The 18,177-nt window shown below is 44.3% G+C and overlaps 3 protein-coding genes across 3 annotated transcripts; all 3 read left to right on the forward strand.

Moving 5' to 3' along the window:
- Window positions 1–593: 593 nt before the first annotated feature.
- Z519_12669 (uncharacterized protein) lies at window positions 594–3,692 on the forward strand (the record flags this gene model as incomplete). Its single annotated transcript, XM_016770374.1, has 8 exons — window positions 594–1,152; window positions 1,209–1,270; window positions 1,335–1,790; window positions 1,853–2,249; window positions 2,314–2,576; window positions 2,637–2,885; window positions 3,153–3,366; window positions 3,448–3,692. 8 exons carry the CDS (start codon window positions 594–596, stop codon window positions 3,690–3,692), a joined length of 2,445 nt encoding a protein of 814 aa, XP_016613425.1.
- A 465-nt stretch (window positions 3,693–4,157) lies between these two features.
- Window positions 4,158–6,239, forward strand: Z519_12670 (uncharacterized protein; the record flags this gene model as incomplete). Its single annotated transcript, XM_016770375.1, has 5 exons — window positions 4,158–4,160; window positions 4,215–4,288; window positions 4,338–4,613; window positions 4,669–5,288; window positions 5,341–6,239. The coding sequence occupies 5 exons, from the start codon at window positions 4,158–4,160 to the stop codon at window positions 6,237–6,239; spliced, it is 1,872 nt and encodes a 623-aa protein (XP_016613426.1).
- A 570-nt stretch (window positions 6,240–6,809) lies between these two features.
- Z519_12671 (uncharacterized protein) lies at window positions 6,810–9,212 on the forward strand (the record flags this gene model as incomplete). Its single annotated transcript, XM_016770376.1, has 2 exons — window positions 6,810–7,356; window positions 7,405–9,212. The coding sequence occupies 2 exons, from the start codon at window positions 6,810–6,812 to the stop codon at window positions 9,210–9,212; spliced, it is 2,355 nt and encodes a 784-aa protein (XP_016613427.1).
- Between the last annotated feature and the right edge of the window lie 8,965 nt (window positions 9,213–18,177).

The raw sequence follows: 18,177 nt of genomic DNA on the forward strand, positions 1-18,177 counted from the left end.
GCCGGCGACTTGATCCTGGACGCTCGATTTGAGCGGCATCTCTACCTCCAAGGCTTGCGAATCGACAGCCATAAAATAAACAAGTTCGCATTCGGCTATAACTTGGCACGCGGTGCCATTGGCCGTAATCGAGATCGTTTGAAAACGTGGGAAGAAGAGGAAAAAATGTTGAATGAGATTTGGGAGCAAGCAATTCTCACCCAGGGACCCGATTCCGTCGACACCTTATCAAACTCCTACAAGATAAGCAGGAATGCCCCGAAGTGGATTTGACAGGGAGGAGGCTGTCAAAGTCAGCCGCGCAGGTTGTTTGGATCCGGCTGAAAGCATCGAATCCCAACACGTTCTTTTATCAAAACGTTACTCCTAACCCGTTCCTTTTTCAAGTAGGTGGCCTTTCACAAACACCCGCCATCGACAAGGGATATGCTCCTCTCTCAATACGAAGGTTAAGAGCTGACCACTCTCACAAAAGGCCATCTTGATTCGAGACGAATTTAAAAAATTGCCGGCTCCACTTTCCACAGCGTTATGGAACTTGTTGAAAGTTCTCGCTGATTCGCACCCCAGAAGAAGAACGCAACGTTTTGTTTATGGCGTCGAAGGAAGTGGTCTTGGATCGAGATGCATTCGGAACACACATCGTCCGAACATTGAAGGTGTCGATGGCATTACACCCCAAGCTGCGAGATTTGGACCTTCGCTTCGTCGACGGTGGTGGTACGAAGCTCGAGATTGCGTTCAACCATACAGAGAAACAGGTCCTTGTCCACGCTAAATGGCTCCAGTTCCTGACAGCCCACAAAATGGGCCCGTGTGAGGTCCTCCGCCTGACAGATGACGGCCAACTCGATGAAGAGGCTTTTTTTTGTGACCATGTGGTGGAAGAACTATTTAACTCTCTCCTCAGTATAATTGGTCGCGAACAGCTTACTGATGTGCGGCGAACAATGCGAGAACAGCTCCGGCTCATGCCTCGACTCGTCCAAGTCATCCCTACAAAGTCGCCGAACGAGCTCGAAGTCCGCTGGATTGGCAATGGAGGACTAATGTCGACCTACTACAGCCGCAATATCCGCTATCTGGTTACCCTCCATCGAGTGACCTCGTGCCAGTCAAGATCGAATGATCTGCTTCACGACCATCGAACCGGTATGTATTAATGAGCTCTGACTTGGCGATTTGGCCTAACATTTGTGCATAACCAGAAAGTCCCGTTGCCGATGGTGCGTCGCGGCAGAGTGAGTCAGATTCCCGCACAGAATCGGTCGTATGTGATTGTCCATCCCAAACTGTCCCTCGGACCCTCTCGAAAGCAATTTTCACCGGACTAGATCACAACGAGCAGTATTTTCCAATGGTCGCAAGACTTGATTCCAGTTCATTCTTCGCAACACCTCCGATCCCTGTCGCACCTCTTCGGATTGTCACACCATCTTTGTCGGGTCCCGGGTCCCGCCGACGCAGATCATCCTGACTTTGCCACTGAGGTTGTTGACTTTAACGATGCGACCAATATTTGCGACCATAGGGATGAGATTGATCAGGATATGGAAGTAGTGCATCGGGAGTCGCCGGTAATTGACGTTAAGCCCCCGATCGCCGATTTTGAAACACAAAATCTACCAACGCCGCAGTCATCCAGCTTGGAAGGAATCGAGCCAATACTCAAGGAGGTTGATGCTCTGCCGCTTTTTGAGCAAGATCAAGACTATTGGCGGCAATGGCACGCTGAAGAGCTACCGGGAGCGTTTTCAAAGCTCCTCGCGCACCGTGAACGCAACGATCTTGTACGTCCAGCATCTAGCGAATGCGAGAAGAGATATGATAGATTGAAGCTAACCAGGCGCAGCGAAATCTCCACCCGGTGGCAAGCCTCGAGTGGCCCGACCTGAATTTTCAATTCGTCAAAGACGAGTATGCCCTAATCCGCATTGGCAGAGAGAACCCGTTGGAGCATGTCATCTTCATCCACGAGATCTCTTACTGCGCTGAGGAAGCCGAAATCAGCGGCGCGCGTCTGCTGGTCACTAAGTATTCGAAACTTGTGTCGAATTATCCCGCTCCCCTGGAGGAGTCCGTTGGAGAGGACGAGGATGAGATCGAAAATGGTCAAGAACTGTTGCTCCATTTTGGGGACTTTGGCAATATGGGCACACGCCATGACGCTGAATCCATTCAGATAAGTGATATTGTCTTTGTGACAGAGCTTGTGGCCGGTGTGGACCATGTCCTTGCATTATCTCCAGGTAAGCCGCCAAGATTGAGAACCGGTGCCACAAGGGGAAAGCTGACTTTGTCAATCTGCAATAGTTGTTGAGCATGATGCCATGTACTGTCGTTTTACAATCAAAGGCTCGACATCGAATAGCACAGCGGCGTGCTGGACGCCATTGTCGTCTGATTTGCTGAGTCGGCGCGATCGGTGGCGGGGGCCGCAGTTCAACAATATATCGAGACCTGCTGTCGTGAACTTCACACCCGGTATCCTGGGCCCTGCAGAGGGATTCTCACAGGCTGTGTTTGACATTCAAGCCGCGATGGGCTTTGATCAGGAGCGTCACTTGTCGTGGAAGGTATGAGTTGTCCTTCCATCATAGAATTGGTGTCCCCGTTTCCGCCACTGACCTGTTCAGATACGGCACACTCAGAGTCAAATCTACGACGGTTCACCAAGAGACGCTCTTGACGACATTAAATCTAAACAACTCCGTCCGCCATGTACATCGGAACCCGCGCCTCCCAAAATCGCTCTTGTTGCTGGAGGAAACGCACCATTTCGCCTGAGCGAGGCCAACCAGAAGATGCCGCCCATAGAGCAATTCGTTTCTCCGTTGGACCCCCTCGACGCAGCAATTAATACTCCGAGGAAGCCTGATTTTCTGGTAATGTTCTGCTCACCAGCAATGCTCCACCAATTAGTGGTACCTCAACTCTTGGTCACCATTCTCGACCTGCTCTAGCACAGACTTTCCGTCCACATAAAGCTCTGTCGCCTGCAGGAACATGGACTTCCACTGGGGCGGAGTTTGCTCATCATTATCGCCTCGCCCTTTTGTGCCCCACTACCATGGTACCTACATTCACCATCTCTTGCTAGTCGTGAACAACCCACCACACTTCGTCATCTGATTGCTGACTTGGCATTTGAGAACACCCGCGTCGGACTAGGGCCGGAGCGGGCATTCTTGTGTTCAGCACCGCTGGAAATGCAACCAGGCGATGAGCAGGCCGATAAACATCCCAGCCACGTTTACAACCACCAAACCGGGCAAGTGTCGACATCATCGTGGAAGATCCCTCTTCTCTGGGAGACTGATGCACTCGAGGGGTTATCTTGCGATCCTCAACCCTGGACACATCCCGGTAGGTGAACTGAGGGCGGATCTCATCAGCGTTTCCCGTTTGACCAGTATGTATCTTCTATGCTAGCTTTTGACTCTACAGATCGCCAAGATCTCCTTACAGTGCGGGAGCTCGCTCGGCTCCAGGGATTTCCAGACGATTTTGTCTTCTTTCGGTCCTTGGACATTCAGTACGAGGATGTATGGACTGCTCTGCCACCGGTCCTCTCACGGCTTGTGGGGAAGACCATTTTGCAAGTCATCCAGGGCTCGCTAAAGGCAAAAGCGGGTGATCGCCAAGAGAGTCTGAGAGCTTCGAAACGACACAGGTCTGAAAACGATGTGTAAACCCCTGCGGTCTGTCAACTCAAGTCAGTTAGAGACTACATATTTACCCCCGGTCAATTTAATATCGGGGAGACAGACCCACAACCAACCGACCACGTTATCTCACTTCTTTCTATGAACATCTCTCACATAATTCGCGACTCGCGTTAAAGAAACAGTCGCGCACTCTCGAGGAAACTATTTATGGACCGGATAACCGCCGGTCTTTGCTCTCCTAGGTCGCGCGCTTTTCATGGTGACCAGGCTGAGAGGTCACCATTTGCATGAGGGGTGACTGCGCCCCTGCCGGGGGGCCATCTCGCATACGGATAATTGCCTCCGGCGCCAAATCAATGAGCATCGCCTGATCCGGTTATTTGTAGTGACACATATATTGCGCTCGAAGCTTCTCTTTCTCGATTCCAGCCTTGCGACAGAAGCCATCACCGTCAAAGTGTGTGAACGAAATGCACCTCAGAACTCAACATGGTAAGCTATTCTGTGAATATCAGGCTGTGTACATTGACAATTTCCAACGAATAGCCTCCTCAAGCCTCGATTGCGCCCAACACTAACTGTCTTGGGACTATTGTCTCTCCGCCTACTGCAACCCTCGAGTGAGTCTGCAGGCCGCTCCTCCATTGTTCCCGTGTTTACATCAATAAGCATTGTCGCCGTGCATGGAATGAACTTGGAAAACAATGACGACCACGCGAACAACACTTGGACTGATAAAGAATCGGGAACGAACTGGCTGAGAGACCTACTTTCCTCACAAGTCCCGAATTCAAGAATTCTAGCGTACCAATACAACGCCAATGTTGCTCTTGGGACGTCTTCTGCCGGCGTGGAAGAGCAAGCGATGAACTTGCTTAACTGCCTTCGGTCAGAGAGAAAGGTTTGGAGGACCCTCATCGAGCATTATCGAGTGGAGATGCTAAGGTGCGAACCACACACAGTCGAGTAGGACGCGGCCGATTATCTTTATTGCTCATAGTATGGGCGGTATCATTGTCAAAGAGGCCCTTGCGACAGCATATCATGGTGACGGAACACACACTATGATCTGGAACTTTACCTACGGCATCTTTTTCTTGGCTGTTCCCCATCGAGGATCAGCATATGCGAGGTTGGGGAGAGCCGCTGCTTGTATCGCCAAGATATGTCAAGTTCAACCTGACAATTCGTTTCTGAACAGCGTTGAGTTTGGTTCGAGATACAACGAGGCCCTGAACGCCAGATTCAAGCCCCTCCTCGAAAGGTACAAGATTTTCAGTTTTTGTGAGACGCTGCCGGTACAGAAGTATGGGTTGGATTTTGACATCGTAAACCTTGACCCCATTCTGTTTTCACCGAAATATACGTCTGACCTTGCCAGATTGTCGATAGGGACTCCGCAATCCTTGACCTTCCTGACGCTCAGGAGGTCAAGTTTTACCCTAACCGAACTCACACCGCGATTTGCAAGTTTGCAAGTGCCCGACGAACCTGAATGGAAGCAGTTATGCGGTGCCATCCAAGATGCTGCAAAGTCGTCTTCTAGCAAGTATGCTTGCTACAGCCTTACAATTTCTGAACGTAAGAAGAGGATCCAAGAATCCACTTGGCCTTTAGAAGGTACGCATAAGTCAGACACTGCAACGCACGCAAGCTCATCTGGGCCGCACAGAGGCGAATGAACAAACTCTCTCTATGCCGGAAGCAATAGGAAAAGCCCGGGACTTTCCCTTGAGCCTTGACGACGACTCCAAAGACAGCAGCAAACTCCACGGGAGTCGGCAAGAAGTCTCGCTCCTCAATGCAGGAGTCGCAACCATTGCCGTCTGGCTGTGGGGAGTGCTTCAGTTAATCACAGCACTCGTCCCTATCGTTCTCTTGATCTGGCTTCAAGTCCTTCCTAGCAAAGTCACGGTCATGGACAAAGCTGAAGAGGCCCGCCAATCTGGGCAGAAGGTAGCCGAGCTCGAGCGCCTAGCTATCGGAACATTGGACGCGCAGCTCTACGACACCTTGGAGACAATTGATATTCTTAAAACTGCATTGGACTCCGAGTTGGCGCACAACGAAGACACCACGACTACAAATCAATCCGCGCTCGCTCGTTCCCTGCTTGGAAAGTTAGACAATAGAGCCGAGCAAATAATCCGTGGCCTGCAAGACCACCATCGAGCCTACGACAGAGCAACTGTGAGAGTGATGCTGATCGAGGAAGGTCAGCGGGAGGCGCAGGACAAGGAAGGTGAAGAGTTTTGGATAAGGGTTGCTGAGAATGCACGACGGGAAAAAGCCAAGCTAGACGAGGAAGAGGAAAAGCAAGAGCCAGAATCAAGGACTTGCCCCGAGTGCATTGTACTTGGAATTGGCCGTGAAGTTGGAGATGAGGAAGTCGTTGCCCAGCACCGACTTGACCATCTCAATCGCCGTTGGGTGTTGGATCAGCTCGAGAAAGATCTTGTCCAGCTGCATCAGGTAGAACACGCGGACATTGCTGGGGTTGGGATCCAGGTGCGTGAGACGGGTCGGATCGCCCTGTTTCTCGCTCGCTTCTTTGGCTGCCCAGAGCCGTGACAACAGCAGTGCTCATTCGTCTTGGGTCAGGATATCCGGGAAGGCACACCAGCCTTTCCTCCTGGAGCTGTTTCTTGGCCGCTGTGGTGTCAATGGCCGCATCTGCCGATTTGATGTTGATCCCCATAGAGCCCATTGTGGCGAGGTGCTGAGACGAGTCCCACCTTGGAATCCAAGAGTCGTGGAGCCATGGCCTCGCACCTCAATGGGTTTATTTTGAAATGTGCACGCGAGGGGGCCATCTGAGGTTCAAACAGGCTCAGCACGCTGCCCAGTCCCATTCCCCCGCACATCCTGGAAAGGCCCACCAGCCCTCCTCCTGGAGCTGTTTCTTGGTTCTCATCCCGTTGGCTTGGCCTATCCCTCTCATCGGCCCACGTGCTCGCCCGTAGTCTCGTCACCTCTTGATGATATGTCAGAACTTGTTAGCTACCGTTACTACCCCTCCACGGCGCCTGCTGCCTGTCACAGCAGCTCGCCATCCACCTCATCCTCTTCATGATCACTAACGCGGCCTTCACTACTCAGTAAAACTATTAATTGCTAAGACCTTCATTCTGCGCAAAGACCATGTCTAGCGAGAGAAATGCACCGCCAAGCGCGCGCAGCATGGGTGTGTTTGCTCGAGTTACCGAACCGCTGAAACTGGCGATGGGACGGATGCGGGGATACACCCTACAGACCGAACAGGCCCTACACCGGTGGAACAGCCGCGAAGAAGATCCGGTGCCGATGAAACTCTGCAGCCTTTGTTCAGCGCTGAACATTGATCGTCTTTGGAACCTTGAGGGTGACTGGTCTCACCCTATGACGCACCAGCCCAGTTTTCCTGCGCTGCAAAAATCGGCAGATGATGGATGCGAAATGTGCTTAATGTTTTTAGAGTGCGTGTCTCTCGAATACTGCTACGAGAATGGTTGTTCTATCAACCAGTGCCACCAAGTCTTCCGAAAGGTCTCCAGACAGGGAGAGTCGCCATGTTTGCTGTCAGCGGACAAGTGGGCCAATCAGATACATCGCATAGATTATGCGATCGCAGACGAGTACTCAGCGGGTAATATGACGTGGATCAACAGGTATTATACAAGGGCAGGGTTTCTTCTCAGTAGCTATCTTGGTAGGTTTCGACTATGGTCAATGCTTAGATCGAGCTAAATCTCTCCAGGTAACGACGAGAGCCGTATTCGCCGGAGAGAGCTGGACATATCCCCCAACTGGAAGATTGCTCGCAAATGGATCGACGAATGCACAGAGAAACATTCGAGATGTTATTCGTATACAAAAGACACGGAGAGCCGAACCGAACGCGACAATCAGGCCGCACAAGAAACAGAGATGAGAGAGCTTCCTCAATTGCCGACACGAGTGATTGACGTATCACCCGAAGGTAGTTCGGAGCCACGTCTCTGCATATCTGAAGGTCGCCGGGCAGAATACGTGACGCTCAGCCATTGCTGGGGCACCACAAAACCTTTGGTGACAACCTCTGCCGATCTACCAAACCATCTAGTATCTATACCCTCCTCAAGACTTCCACGAACATTCCAGGATGCGATAAGGGTCACACAAGAACTGGGATACAAGTATCTGTGGATAGACTCTCTCTGTATTGTTCAGGATTCGTTGCAAGATTGGGAACGGGAGTGCAAAGAGATGGCTCAGACATACCGCAACTCTGCAGTGACAATCTCTGGTTCTGCCGCAGCCAACTGCTCCGACGGCTTCTTACATCCTCGACCACCGCCCACACCCGCACCGTACCTATGGGAGTATGAAGAGAATACCGGAACAAAAAAATGGGCCACTTTGAGGCATGCGAGTGGGAGTGTAGAGTACCCATATTACAACAACTTAACGGAGGCAGAACGGAATTCTCCTCTCAAAAAACGGGGCTGGATCCTTCAAGAGCATCTGCTTTCGCCACGTCTGCTTTTTTTGGGGCGCTACCGGATGTATTGGGAATGCAATCAGACCACAAAGTACGAGGATTTCCCCGATTACGATGCGAATGTATATGGGGACGACAGAGGGAGGGATCACACACATTGTTCGATAACCAAATTTTCCATGAAGAGACTGGATTTCACAAAGACACCTGAAGATTGGAGATTATGGTACAAGATAGTAGAGGAGTACACGACGCGAAAACTGACAAAGGCGGACGACGTATTACCAGCTCTTTCCGGCATAGCCAGCTGGATGTTCAGCGGAGAGCATGACCGCTACGTGGCCGGCATCATCAAGCAGGCTCTTCACGAAGGGTTGGCGTGGTGGACTTCGCAAACCTCAGGCGATCGGCCGCCCGGATATCACGGTCCTTCGTGGACCTGGATCTCGACTAATTCTCCGGTGTCGTTTTCGTCATACGCGGAATTACCTATGAGTGACACAGATGACTACCTCAAGGCAGACTCTAGAAGGATACGAATTTCGAACGAAGCCAAAAAGCTGAAGCTTGATATTGAAAGCACCGACCTTGAGATACAAGGCCTCGACCCTTTCGGACAAGTAAAGTTTGCCTCGATAAAGCTGAGAGGGAAACTTCTGCCCGCCAAAGTGACTTATTTTTCCAATCCCAACAAATTCTTTCACGTCGAGTTTTCCGATGACGATCGGTTTTTCTGGAATGACTTCCGGCCTGACAACTACGCTTCGTGGTGCAGTCTCGCTTCAGAAAAGTGGCAGAGCAGCGCGGCAATACTAAAACGACGAAAGAAGCGATCCAACAGACCCGAAGAGACCAGGATTGAGCTTGGCATCACTGTTGAATGTCTAGCTGTTGACCTAGGTTATTCGGAATGGGTTGGTCTGGCCGTAGAGCCGTTCAGTTTCGGTCATCCAGCGTCTTCTCAGGATAATTCCGAAGGCGAAACTTACAAAAGATATCGACGGATTGGGTTTATCCATGGCAAGGTTCGGCGGAGTGATGAGCATTTCTATAATGCTCCATGGGAGCGGATAGAACTTGTCTAGACCTACCCAGTCTGGATGTCGGCGGCATCAAGGCCATCCATCCGTATCCTCCGTAATACGACATCCTGCTGCCTATGGATCATTTCGGAAGCTGGTAGATTGATCGCACTGATATTATTCCGCCTCCGGATGTCTACGACAAAAGCAATTAAGCGGTTCAAGGAGATTCCTCATGAGCTACAAGCGCAAGATATGATTGGGTCGGTCGCCCAACATCGCTTAAAGAGTTGCCTCCATGGTTGAGCCTCCACCTCGGTAAACCTCTCGGCTGGTCACTTTGGTCCAAAATTGTCGAAAAATCAACGGAGAGGAAGTGCCCCTCAGAAGCTATTTTGTCCACCTCACCCCCCAACAGCAATACGCTGCGCATAGAGGGGATCCTATTGTATTGTTTGTTTTCGTTGTTGATGTTGGCTGTCCTAGAGGACTCCTTCCTCCGTATCGTATTGATGTACGATGGGTTTAGTTATGGACCTATCTAGTTGATTGTGTCCTGTCGCTCTGGCTACTCAGAGAGACTCTGCCTGTTTATATATACATTGGCCTATAACCATAAGAGCATTCCTAAAACCTCCTACTTCGTCGCCATCCTATCACAGAACTATAGGAACAATGAGGTTAAGGTAGTTTACGTAGTTGGTGAAGCGTTGTTAGACACAGCCTTAAGGGAGACCGATCACGAGTCGCACGGACACGACTCATCACGTTCATTGGACACCTGGAGGGATCCATGGAGGAACAAGGCTGGGTCACGTGATATGCCCTGCTGGCTCTGCTGGCCCTGTTGGCTCTGTTGGCACAGAGCGCACAGAGCACACAGAGCGCATAGAGCGTAAGCATTATATATACACCTTCATTACCCTAGATAGTTACACTCTCTTCGTAGCTAACTTATATTATCTACTGGACTATATAGTTCTTAGTAATAGAGAACCCTACTCATATCTTGTGTCTTCCTTAACCAGCTCATGCTATTCTAGGATTATTACTGAGAACCCTAACCTAGTTAGGATTAGTAGGGATCCTTAATACTTTAGCTACTACCCCCGTTGCGGAAGGTAACCTCTATGAGTAGACCGAATCGACCCGCCTCACCTATAGACGAACTCGTACAACGTACTGCACGACTATCACTAAACGATAATACGATGTCGACAACTTCGAGTACACCGAGACTAACACCGAGTATCCCAAGAACTACGATTAGTGCACCGCCACCGGCGTATAGAACGAGTGTGGTAAGCTCATTAAGAGACGTACTATTGATAGTTAGTAAGGGAAAGATTAGTAACCCATCTAAGCCCTTTAACGGCGTAGAATCTAAACTTATATTCTTTATTTACTATGTGAATATATATATTTTAATGAACCTCACTAACTTCTAGAATAACTTATAGAAGATCCTTTTCATGGGAAGCTACTTCGAAGGGGACGCGGAGATATAGCTTAGACTCTTTATTAAGGATTATATAGAAAACGAAGGCGACGATAAAGAAGATAAAACTATTAATCTATTCGAAATATTTATAGAGTTTAAGGAAACGGTGAAGCTAGTATTTAGAGTAAAGAATGAGAAAAAGAAAGCCTAAAAGAAAATAGTGAGCCTTCGATAGATGAAATTAATTTAAGAATACGTAATAAAATTTAGAATATTAAACGTAGCTCTAGAATAGTAGAATAATATTACTATTTTAATCTTTAGAGAAGAGTTAAAACTAAAGATTAAGTAGGAATTACGATATCTCGAAAAGATTATCTTAGAAGACTAAATAGTCGTCGCCATTAAAGAAGATAACGATATTAAAGAATATCGATAATAAGAACCTTATAATCTTAGAAAGATATAAGCTATAAAGATATAATAGATAAATATTTAAAAAAGACGCGAATCGTACTACGAACTCTAATCTATAGACCTAAGTTAGACGTAAAAACGACGGAATAACTTTAAGAAAGATAAACTAAAGAAGTTTTCTAGGAAGAAAAAAGAAGTTATCTACTATAGCTACGAAAAACTAGAACATTATATAAAAGAATGTAAATAGAAGAAGAAGTAGATCGCTATCGTAGAAAAATAATCGAAGTAGAAGAAAATCGTTAAAACGATTTCGGAAGTTAATATAGCTAAAGAAGAATATATATATTTAGACGATACTATAAACTAGGGAAAGACGATTATTACGGGGATCACTGCTAATAAGATTTATATTCGAACTAAGTATTAAATGAGAAAATTATACTTCGATCTCTACTACTTACGGCGAGCTATAGAATATAATTATACGGTGTACGAACTAAGTGAATTATCGTCGAATATAGAAATAATCTTTAAGATCTATCTGTGCCGAAGTCGAGAATATCTATAGGCTAATACTTACTCGGATTTTATATACGCCTACTAAAGAGAAAATTCATAAGGATAACCGTTGATATAGATTTCTTCCGATGATACGACGTTACTCGAATGTAATATAGCTAATTCTAAATACGACTTAGACTCTAACTATACTAGAGAAAGCTAAATACGAGAATCTAAAGAGTCCTTTATAGAGAAAGAAATTAGATAACTAATTCGAGAAGCTACCGAACGAGTTATAGCGACGGTAGTATAAACGGAATAGATTATCCGCGAAGTAAGGGAAGCTATAGACTAAGGAGAAGCCTTCTTACGATTTCTCACTAAAAGGAATATTCTAAACATTGCTAGAATAGCGCGACTTCCGGAAGAAGAGATTCGCGAGTGAATTAACTATATAAGAATTATAGATCGAGCGGAGGCCGGGGTATAGGTAACTATACGCGCTTATTAAGAACGAGGAGTTCTAGTCCTACGGTATATTAAGATCTTACTTAATGTACTTATCGCTGAACTATTTCCTTATAATCGCGTTCATAGCTACTCTCTTCGATTAATTCTATATCTTTACGAGTAGTACCTTAATTATTTATAGTTCGAAAAGTTAGAGATAACGATTATAAAGATATAGTAGATCTATACTAAGTTAATTTAACGCTGTGACGACTATAATTACGACGTATTATAACTATAAGGTGAAAGAGTAAACTATCTTTACTAGCTAAAAAACTAGATTGGTGGGAGAACTAGGGGCATCTATACTATTGAAAGTATACTCTTAGAAGACGCTAGCGCTAAAAGGTTAATAGTAAGAGCGTATATCTAGTTAGGGCTAGAGAGAAAAGACGAAAGCTAAAACTCGAAGTGAATACGGTTATAAGGTCTAACGCTAGGGCTATATTTCTTAGAGGAATACTTAAAGACTAGAAAGTTAGTATTCTAATAGATTTAGAATATATAGAGAACCTCGTATATATAAGAGTAGTAGAGAAGCTACGGAACTAGAAAGTTCTAAGACTAGAGTCCGATATAATTATCGGATTCAATGAAATAATCATAATATAACTTACGTACGAGTTAAAAGCGATATAACTAACGATCGGTGATCACTAGGAAAAGCTAGACTTCGATATTATAGATATAAAATATAATATAATCCTTAGAATACTATGGCTAAAGTACTATAACTCTATTATCGACTAAGCTAAGTTCTAGGTGCGGTTCGATAACTACGACCACGATAATAGAACTCTAGAAATGGAGATAGAGGCGATATAAACTTATATAAAAAGGATGGTTTAGATACGACTAATATAGATTTTCGATAATGTAACTATAGAATATTCATTATAGTATACGCATCTAAGATTAGTATTTAAAAAAAGAATAGAGACTAATGCACTATCGGAATATAAGCTATAGAACTACGAAATACGCCTATAAGAAGGAAAGTAATCTATATTCGAATCTCTCTACTTCTTATTAAAGAAGAAATAAGTCGCTCTACGCGAGTACCTTAAAGAAAATATAGCTAAAGGCTACATTAGACTATTAGAGTCGGAAGTAGAATATCTAATTCTATTTACTTTAAAGAAAGATAGGAAACTCCGATTATATATGAATTACCGGAAGCTTAATGATATATTAAGGATCCCTACTAATCCTAACTAGGTTAGGGTTCTTAGTAATAATTCTAGTATAGCGTGAGCTGATTGGGAAAGATATAAGGTATGAGCAGGGTTCTCTATTACTAAGAACTAAATGGTCCAGTAGATAACATGAGTTGGCTACGAAGAGAGTGTAATTACCTAGGGTAATGAGGGTGTATATATAATGCTTATACTCTATTGCGCTCTGTGCGCTCTATGCGCTCTATGCCAATAGAGCTAACAGAGCTAACAGGGCCAATAGGGTATATTACGTAATCCAGCCTTATTTCTCCGTGGCTCCTTCCGGGTACCTAATGAACGTGGTGAGCCGCACTCGTGCGACTCGTGGTCGGTCTTCCGTAAGGCTATGTCTAACACTATCCTCCCTCCGGTTAGACTCTTATCCTAAGAGTCCGTCTTAGCGATGATATAAAAGTGGGACGCTGCCCAGCTTAAATTCGTCCAAGTCTAAAGATGCCTCCTTCCTTCTCTTCTTCTCGTCTATAGTCCGTCGCTTCTAAGTCTCTTTCCCGTGTTCGCGATCGTCCTCTCGAACGTCTTCGTTAATCTCGCAACGTTTAGTCCACTGGTTACCGAACTATAGCACCTTGCTCTAATTATGATCGCTCCCGCTCGATCTATGTAATGAAACATAGGGTCTCCCGTTATTCTGAGTGTTTAAAGAAGAATATAAAGTGTGATGGTTAATATTCTAAGTTAGAGTATTAGAGCATCGAGCAGAAAAAGTCGAAGTTACGGAATAAGGTGCGGGAGGCCTAGGCTCGTATGGCTCAGCGTATCTAATGGTACGCAGAGGAAATGGCTCGCCTAGCGTAATAGTAATCTCTGGAGTTACTTTAGGAGTAGTTCCGTTTAAACTAGGTAGAGCGCCAGCTAGATAAGTTAACGTAGGCTTAGAGTAATATGACGGTTCGGGTCTATATAGTACTCGACCGTCTTAACGAGGAAGAAGAGTATACACCGAATGAACCTAAGCTGCCGATAGCTCGTGAGTTCGTCTTCGACGATGGATAGCTAGATACTTTACTAGCGTTGAGAACTACTTAGGGTGATCCTTCCTTGTTTTCCTTAGGAGTTCCTTCGAAAGGTTGGTTTCCGATTCTTAGCTATTTTCACACTCGTCGTATTCTAACCATTTAATTAGATATTAGGGCTAGCCGCGCTTAACGCGTTTTCTAAGAACTTTCTCAATATTATATTCCTTAGGTGCTATCTCCTCATCTAGCGGAAGTGTTTAGATGATTTTGGCGTTCCGCGGTGCTAGTTTAAGGAGTGCTTTATGGAATACGTTGTGAATTTTCATATCCTTTAGTAATTCCAGTCGATAAGTGACGTCCCTAAGCTTATCTTTAATCCTAAATGGTTCGAGTTTCGTATAGTCTAGCTTCGCGCTTGGTCTCTTCGTTTTAATATTTCTTCGTAAAAGGTAGACGGGGTCTCCCTCTTATAGGAGCGATCCCTCGATTCTTCTCTTATTTATATATTGTGCCATTCTTTCCGTAAGAAATCATAGATCTAACTTAAGTTATTCGTATAGTTCCTTTATAGTTAATGCTATATTCTTAGCCCTTAGGTTTAGACTTTCGTCTATAACTTCTTTAAGTCGTGAATGAAACCCGTAATTAATAAAGAATGGGCTCATTCCTATTGCTAACTTATGGTTATTAAAGTAAAATTAAGTAACTAATAGTAGCCTTATCTAGTTCGTTTAGCTATAGTCTACGTACATTCTTAGATACTATTCTAAAGTCTAGTTTATCCTTTCTATTTAATCGTCTATCTAAGAGTGGAACGATGTGAATAGTTTATACTTCGTCATTAGCAACTCTATTAATACTTTCTAAAATTTGGATGTGAAGAGCTTATCTCTATCTATGATGATCTCTTTAGATATTCTATGATTGGTCAAGACTATTCGTAGAAATTTATATACGAATTCTTCTACTATTGATTTCTTAAGGTATAGTCTAAAGTATGAAAACTTCGTTAGCCTATCGTATATCATTAGTATACTATCGTAGATTACTTTCGTAAGGGGTTCTCGTAACTTAGATAGTTTCGTGATGAAGTCGAATGTAATAGATATCTAGGCTTCATTGGGAACTTACAATGGTTTTAGTAGTCCGTAGGGTCTATGTCTTATGTACTTCGTCTGCGCGTATACTTCGCATTAATTAATAAATTCTTAGATCTCTTATCTTATGTGTTTCTAGGGGTCATAGTGTCGGGTAATAAGTTCGATCATCTTGTTAGCTTCTAGATGTTTCATTAATAGATCGTTGTAATAGTGCTTCATAACTTCTAGACGTATAATCTTATTGTGCACTCTATCTACGAAGTGATATTCCGTTATATTAGTTTTTAAGTTAAATCGGTAGTCGTCTTCTTCTAAGACTACTTCTACTACTGCGAGTGCTAGTTATGTATATATAAGGTATTTCCCTTCTTATCGTAGTAAAGTTAATAAGGTCGGCTTTATATCCCTTATATAGTCTAGTCGTCGGCTAAGAGTATCTACTCGGCCGTTCTTCTTCCCTTTAATATGGTAAATCCTAAAATTATATATAGCGAGTATTTCTACTCATCGCATCTATCTTCTATTAAGCGTCTTAGTTATATTCTAATACAGTAGATTTTTATAATTCGAGTAGACTTTCACTAAATATTTAGGTCCTTCTAAATATACTCTCTAGTGTTTAAATACTTTCACTATAGCGAGTAATTCTTTATCGTAAATATCGTAGTGAAGCTCTAGCTCTATCATTTTTCGTGAGAAGTAGGCGACTGGCCTAACCTTCTCGTCTTATTCTATCTATGTAAGGACCGCAGCGATCGCGTCGTCTAATACATCCGTCTTAAGAAGTATTTATAGGTCCGGGTCGAAGATCGTGAGGATCGGGGCCTCAGTAAACGCTTTCTTAAGATTCTTAATCGCTTATCTAGTAAGCTCTATTAAAGTAAAGGTCGCGACTCCTTTCTTTATTAGGTTTATTAGGGGTGCAGTGATTCGCGAATAGTTCCGTATAAACTTTCGATAAAAGTTAACGAATTCTAGGAACGCTTATAGTTCCTTTAGTGTAGTTAGTTCTAATTATTCCAACACACTTTTAACCTTATTAAGGTTTATCTTAAGTCCTTCTTAGATAACCACATATCCTAAGAATTTAATACTGTCTTTATGGAATTCACATTTCTCTAGTTTAACCGGTAACTAGTATTCTTAAAGGGCCTCTAGTACCTTCGTTACGTATTCTACGTATTCCTTATAGGTCTTAGAGTAAATTAATATATCATCTAAGTATACGACATAGAATATATTAAGGTATCTTCTTAATACATTATTAATTAGTGTCTAGAACGTTACTAGGGTATTAGTGAGCCCGAATAATATCACACAATACTTAAATAATCCGTATCGGGTCCTAAAGGCTGTCTTCCATTCTTCGCCTTCTTTTATGCGTATGCGGTAGTACGCGTCCCGAATATCGAGTGCCGTAAAGTATTTAGCGCCTCTTAGCCGGTCTTATAGTTCATCGTTTCGTAGTAGCGAATAGACATTTTTAATGATAATATCGTTAAGTTTTCGGTAGTTTACATATAATCGGAGTTTTCTATCTTTCTTTAGAGTAAATAGAATTAGGTATTCTACTTCCGATTCCGATGGTCTAATATAGTCTTTAGCTATATTTTCTTTAAGGTACTCTCGTAGAGCGACTTATTCTTTCTCTAATAAGGAGTATAGGGGCTCGAATATAGACTACTTTCCTTTCTATAAATATATTTCGTGGTCCTATAGCTTATATTCCGGTAGTGCATTAGTCCCTACCCTTTTCTCGAACACTAATTTTAAGTGTGTATATTATGGTGAGCATTCCACAGTCGCATTATTAAAAACCCGTGCCGGTCGCACCTAGATCGTTTTCTTCGCGTGGATTTATACCGCCCCCATTTCCATTTCTAGAGTTTTATTGTCGTAGTCGCAGTTATCGAATCGCACCTAGGATTTAGCTTAGTCGATAATAGGGTTATAATATTTTAGCTATAGCATTCCGAGAACTATATCGTATTTCATATCTATGATATCAAGATCTAGCCTTTCCTAGTGATCATTAATCGTTAGTTATACTACTTTCAACTTATGCGTGAGTTATATTATGATCGTTCCATCGAATCCAGTAATTAGGTTAGATTCCGGCCTTAGAACTTTCTAACCTTATAGTTTCTCTACTACCCTTATATGTACGAGGTTCCCTATATATTCTAAATCTATTAGAATACTAACTTCTTAGTCTTTAAGTATCTCTCTAAGGAATATAGCCCTAGCGTTAGACCTTATGGCCGCATTCACTTCGAGTTTTAACTTTCGCCTTTCTTCTCTAGTCCTAGCTAGATATACGCCTCTACTGTCGATCGTCTAGCGCTGGCGTCTTCTAGGGGTATACTTTCGGTGGTGTAGGTGCCCCTAATCCTCTCACCAACCTAGTTTTTTAGCTAGTGAAGGTGGTTCATTCTTCTACCTTAGGGTTATGATACGTCGTAGTTATAGTCGTCGCAGCGTTGAATTAACTCGGTATGGGCTTATTACGCTTCGATAGCCGTCATACCTAGCTTCTCGGGTTATAGGTAGTCGAGATGTTACTCGTGGAGGTGTAGGATCAGTCGGAGGGGGTAACTATGAACGCGGTTATAAGGAAATAGTTCGGTAATGAGCACATTAGATAAGGTCTTAATATATCGCGGGACTAGGACTCCTCGTTCTCGGTAAGCGCGTATAGTTGCCTATACCTCGGCTTCCGCTTAATCTATAATTCTCATGTAATTAATCCGTTCGCGAACCTCTTCTTCTAGGAGTCTCGTCATTCTAATAATATCTAGGATATTCCTTTTAGTGAGAGATCGTAAGAAGGCCTCTTCTTAATCTATAGCCTTCCGTACTTCG

Source organism: Cladophialophora bantiana (genome assembly GCF_000835475.1).
Source record: "Cladophialophora bantiana CBS 173.52 unplaced genomic scaffold supercont1.32, whole genome shotgun sequence".
Taxonomy (NCBI): Eukaryota; Fungi; Ascomycota; class Eurotiomycetes; order Chaetothyriales; family Herpotrichiellaceae; genus Cladophialophora; species Cladophialophora bantiana.